A 5,205-nucleotide genomic window follows, 5' to 3' on the forward strand; every position below is an offset into this window, starting at 1 on the left:
TTGTTCCGAGTTGTTCCTAATAAAGTCGATTTTCCTGAGTAAGAATTGTGTTGAAAAGTGTATATACTCAAAACGTGTTCCAATTGCTCTTATCTCAGCATGATCTCCTTCGGGAATGTGTTTAAGTATGGTTTAGGTATTAAAATATTATAACTTGAATTCATGTTTCAAATGGAAGTTTATTATGCTTAACTTGAAAAGAAAATCCAATGTGATTAAAACACATATAGCCCATATACATATCAAGTTTCTTTTTCCAAATGACTTTATTATTGATAAACTATGACTATGTTTGGAGGTGAAAGAAGTAAGAGTGAGATATAAAATGTAGCCATGGTTGTTGTAACTAGTGCATATGATTTGAATCTATGATTCAATCGTAAATCACCATGATCTCCTTTGTAAGAGTTTCCAATGTGTTTTTAGACCTTATTTACCCATGAGTAACTAGTGAGATTTTATGCTTTGCGGAGGTGTCGAGATTCAGAGTCCTCTCCAGTTGTTGTCACAGGTATATTGACTATCCAATCCCATGATGTATATGATCTTATTAATCCATGTTACATTTTGTCATATGTCACTCCTTATGTTGCTACAAAATTTAGGATAGAACCGGAACAGCTTCATGAGTCATTCTCTATATCTACTCCGGTTGGTGAGTCTATTATGGTTGTACGGGTTTATATGGATTGTGTTATCATGGTGTATGGTCGGGACACCCTGGCTGATCTTATAGAATTGGGGATGGTTGATTTTGATGTAATAATATGGATGAAATGGCTTTATTCATGTTTTGCTAAGCTTGATTGTCGAACCAGGACCACTAGGTTTGAATTTCTAAATGAGTCAGTGATTGAATGGAAGGGGGATAATGTGGTGACGAAGGGTAGGTTTATTTCTTACCTTAAGGCCACGAAGATGATTAACAATGGGTGTATCTACCATTTAGTCCGGGTTACGGACACTGATGTTGAGACACCTACACTTGAGTCTGTGCCTGTTGTGAATTCATTTCTGGAGCTCTTTCCGAATGAGCTCCATGGGATCCTAACAGACAGGGAGATTGATTATGGGATTGATGTGATGCCAGGCATGCAGCCTATGTCTATTCCACCCTACAGAATGAAACCGACAGAATTGAAGGAACTAAAGGAGCAGCTGTAGGACTTGTTAGAAAAGGGTTTCATCTGGCCGAGTGTGTCTCCTTGGGGCGCACTGGTCCTTTTTGTAAGGAAGAAAGATGGGTCACTGATAATGTGTATTGACTATCGGCGCTTAACAAGGTCACGATCAAGAATAAGTACCCACTGCCAAGGATAGATGACTTGTTTGACTAATTGCAGGGTGCTAAGTACTTCTCCAAGATTGATTTAAGATCCGGGTATCACCAATTAAAGACAAGGGAGGAAGATATTCCCAAAATAGCTTTCAGAACCCGGTATAGGTACTTTGAATTTTTGGTAATTGCTATTGGGCTAACAAATGCCCCGACAGTTTCCATGGATCATATGAACCGAGTTTTCAAGTCGTTCCTCGACTCTTTTGTGATAGTGTTTATTGACAATATCCTTGTATATTCACGTAGTCGAGAGGACCATGCCGATCATCTTAGGGTAGTTTTGCAGACCCTGTATGAGCACCAAATGTATGCGATGTTTTTGAAATGTGAATTTTGTCTTGAATCTCTCACGTTCTTGGGTCATGTCGTCTCCAGAGAAGGAATTGAGGTTGATCCTCAGAAGATTGCAATTGTGAAGAATTGGCCTAGACCTACTACCCCAATTGAGATTAGTAGTTTCTTGGGCTTAGTTGGATATTACAGGAACTTTGTGGAGGGGTTCTCCACTATTCCCTCTCCGTTGACTAAATTGACACAGAAGTCAGTTAAGTTCCAATGGTTAGATGCTTGTGAAAGAAGCTTCCAGAAGTTAAAATCAGTATTGACAATGGCACCGATGTTGACCCTACCAGAGGGTACATATGGGTTTGTGGTATTTTGTGATGCTTTAAGAATCATGAAAAACACTATCCAACACATGACTTAGAGCTTGCGGCGGTGATATTTGCATTGAAAATTTGGCATCATTATCTATATGGGGTCCATGTGGATATATTCACGGACCATAAGAGCCTTCAATACATTTTCAAACAGAAGGAATTGAATCTGAGGTAGAGAAGATGGCTTGAGTTACTCAAGGATTACGACATCAATATTCTGTATCATCTGGGGAAGGCTAATGTTGTAGCGGATTCTCTTAGCTGGGAATCTATGGGTAGTTTGTCTCATTTGGAGGCATATCAAAGGCCGTTGGCCAAGGAGGTTCATCGGTTGGCTAGTTTGGGAGTTCGTCTAGCGGATTCTAGTAAAGGAGGAGTGATTGGACAAAATAGTGTTGAATCATCGCTTGTTGTGAAAGTCAAGGAAAAGTAATACAACGACCCATTGTTGGTACAATTGAAGGAGGAAATTCATAAACATAAGACCATGGCCTTTTCTCTTGGCATGAAGGATGGTACACTAAGGTACCAAGGGTGACTATGTGTTCCAAACATGGATGGTCTCCGGGAAAGAATCATGACCGAGGCTCACACTTCTAGGTATTCCGTGCACTCGGGCTCTACAAAGATGTACCATGATCTTAAGGAAGTCTACTGGTGGAATGATATGAAGAGGAATGTAGTGGACTTTGAGGCAAGATGTCCAAATTAACAGCAAGTGAAGGCCGAACAACAAAGGCCCTGTGGGTTGGCACAGAACATAGAAATTCCAATGTGTAAATGGTAGATGATCAATATGGGCTTTGTGGTAGGACTACCTCGCACTCATCGCAAGTTCGACTCGATTTGGGTGATTGTGGATAAACTCACAAAATCAGCTCACTTCTTACCTGTTAAGGCTACCAACATAATGGAATAGTATGCTCAGTTGTACATCTAGGAAATACTCAGGTTGCATGGTACTCCAGTTTCTATTATCTTAGATCGGGGGGAACATTTCACGTCAAATTTTTGGAAGAAATTTCAGCAAGGTTTAGGTACTCAGAGCGGACTATTCAGACTCTTGAGGATATGTTACGATCTTGGGTTCTTGACATTAGGGGTAGCTGGGATGATCATTTGCCGCTCATAGAATTTTCCTACGACAATAGTTATCATGCTAGTATCCAGATGGCACCGTTTGAGGCTTTATATGTTTGAAGATATAGATCTCTCATTGGATGGTTCGAGATTGGGGAAATAGAATTGATAGGGCCGGACCTCGTGCATCAGGCTATGGAGAAGGTTAAGATCAATACAGAACGGTTGAAAACTGCTCAGATTCATCAAAAGTCCAATTCGGATGTGCGTTGTAGGGATTTGGAGTTCAAAGAAGATGATTCAGTATTCTTGAAGGTTTCCCCTATGAAGGGTGTAATGCGGTTCGGTAAGAAAGGGAAATTGAGTCTGAGGTATGTCGGACCGTATAGGATCATTCAGAGGATTGGCCAGGTGGCTTAAAGGTTAGAACTACCTCTAGAGATGTATTTAGTGCACTTGGTGTTTCATGTATCCATGTTGAAGAAGGTGGTTGGAGATTCATTGCTTATTATTCCGGTTGAGACTATTGAGGTTAATGAAGAATTGATATATGAAGAAATTCAAGTTGCCATTCTTGACAGGCAAGTTCGAAAGTTGAGGAACAAAGAAATTGCCTCCGTGAAAAGTGTTATTGCAAAGCCAACAAGTCGAAGAGGCCACCTGGGAAGCCGAAGAAGAAATGAAGAAGAAGTATCTTAATTTATTTGAATAGCTATGTAATTGTGTCCATGATGTTGAAAGCCAACTTTCTATAAACTATGTTTCCCCTGTATGGCTTATGTTGAGGTTGCTCCTCCTTGGTAATGTAATGTTTAATGGCATTATGGTCGGTGTTGTTTCCTTGTTGTTTTACATCGTTATGTTATGGTTATGTTGTTGGGACTGGTTTTGAGATTCTCTGGCAAGTGGATAGGCCCCTATTACAGGGGAGACTCTGGCAAAATTTCTGGAAATCTAGGGAGTTAGTAAAAAATTTGGAACTACTGGTGTGTGTTATAACAGTTGAGTCACATTAGGTGCTAATGGTGAATTTTGACCCTCATTCGAGGAAGAATGATCCTAAGTGGGGAAGGATTTAAGGCCCCGAAAAATTTCACCCAAAACTCGGGGTTTCATGATGCCGAGGTAGACTTACCGCGGTTCGAACTTTTTGGGTTGAACAGTGCGTTTGGGAGTTGAAGAAACTTTTTGAAAGTTCAAGGCATTTCTACGGTCCATTCTGCGATCGCAGAACTGATATGCGGACCGCAGATCTGCCGCAGACTGAAGCAGAAATCTGGGCAAATTTTCGTACCAGTATGTGGTTGCGGTCCAGTATGTGGCCGCACAATCATTTCGTGGGCCGCACAACCCATCGCAGATCCATCATGAAAATATCCGGAGAGGAGTTCTGCGGCAAATTATGCGACCGCAGAATTGGTCCGCCGACCGTTGACTTGTCGCAGAGTGAGGTAGAAATATCCAGTTCCGAAGGTCCATTATGCGGTCCATTTTGCAGACCACAAAAGCATTTTGCGATCGCATATATATGCGACCGTAGATCTGTGTCAAGGCTTCATTTTTCTAATTTTTTTTACCCGACCCTATTTTGATTAAAAGCCCTTGGGGCTCGTTTTAAAGGCAAAAACCTGTCATTTTAGAGAGAAGAGGGGAGTGGTCTATAGAGAGAGAAGTAAGACCCAAGTGATTTGTTCATCAACATATTGTCCAAGCTTTGAAATTCAAACCCTAGTCTTCAATTTCGAGTTTAGGTAGAAATGGGTAATTGGGAGTATGATTCTTGGGTATGAGAGTTGTTATTTATGCATGCATGTAGATATGAGGATGGTGGTGAGGTAATTTAACTAGTATAAGTAAACTCTTGGTATTGAATTAGTTGTGGAGTGAAGGAAATTGTATGGAAGAACCTTGTAATCAAATTCTCACACCTAGTGTTTGATAAAATACTCAAATGAACTGAAACTATGAATATCGTCCTAATTTGTGTTCAATTTTGCTATGTCTCTAAATAGATCGAAGTTTCTAGGATTTGCGGAACTGTGTAGTGAATTAAGGAAAGCTCAAAGCGAGGTATGAAGGCTAAACTCTTTTTCTGGTATTGGAATTCTTGGGTTCTTACAAAACTTC

General features: G+C 40.5%; 1 protein-coding gene across 1 annotated transcript; it reads left to right on the forward strand.

Annotated features, from left to right (window-relative positions):
- Window positions 1–699: 699 nt before the first annotated feature.
- Window positions 700–1,164, forward strand: LOC138892413 (uncharacterized). The gene has a single exon (XM_070176126.1). It carries the CDS (start codon window positions 700–702, stop codon window positions 1,162–1,164), a length of 465 nt encoding a protein of 154 aa, XP_070032227.1.
- The last annotated feature ends 4,041 nt before the right edge of the window (window positions 1,165–5,205 follow it).

This window comes from Nicotiana tomentosiformis, chromosome 5 (assembly GCF_000390325.3).
Source record: "Nicotiana tomentosiformis chromosome 5, ASM39032v3, whole genome shotgun sequence".
Taxonomy (NCBI): Eukaryota; Viridiplantae; Streptophyta; class Magnoliopsida; order Solanales; family Solanaceae; genus Nicotiana; species Nicotiana tomentosiformis.

Excerpts from the sequence above, each read along its gene's own strand:
- LOC138892413 (XM_070176126.1), top strand. The coding sequence starts at position 700 with ATGGTGTATGGTCGGGACACCCTGGCTGATCTTATAGAATTGGGGATG.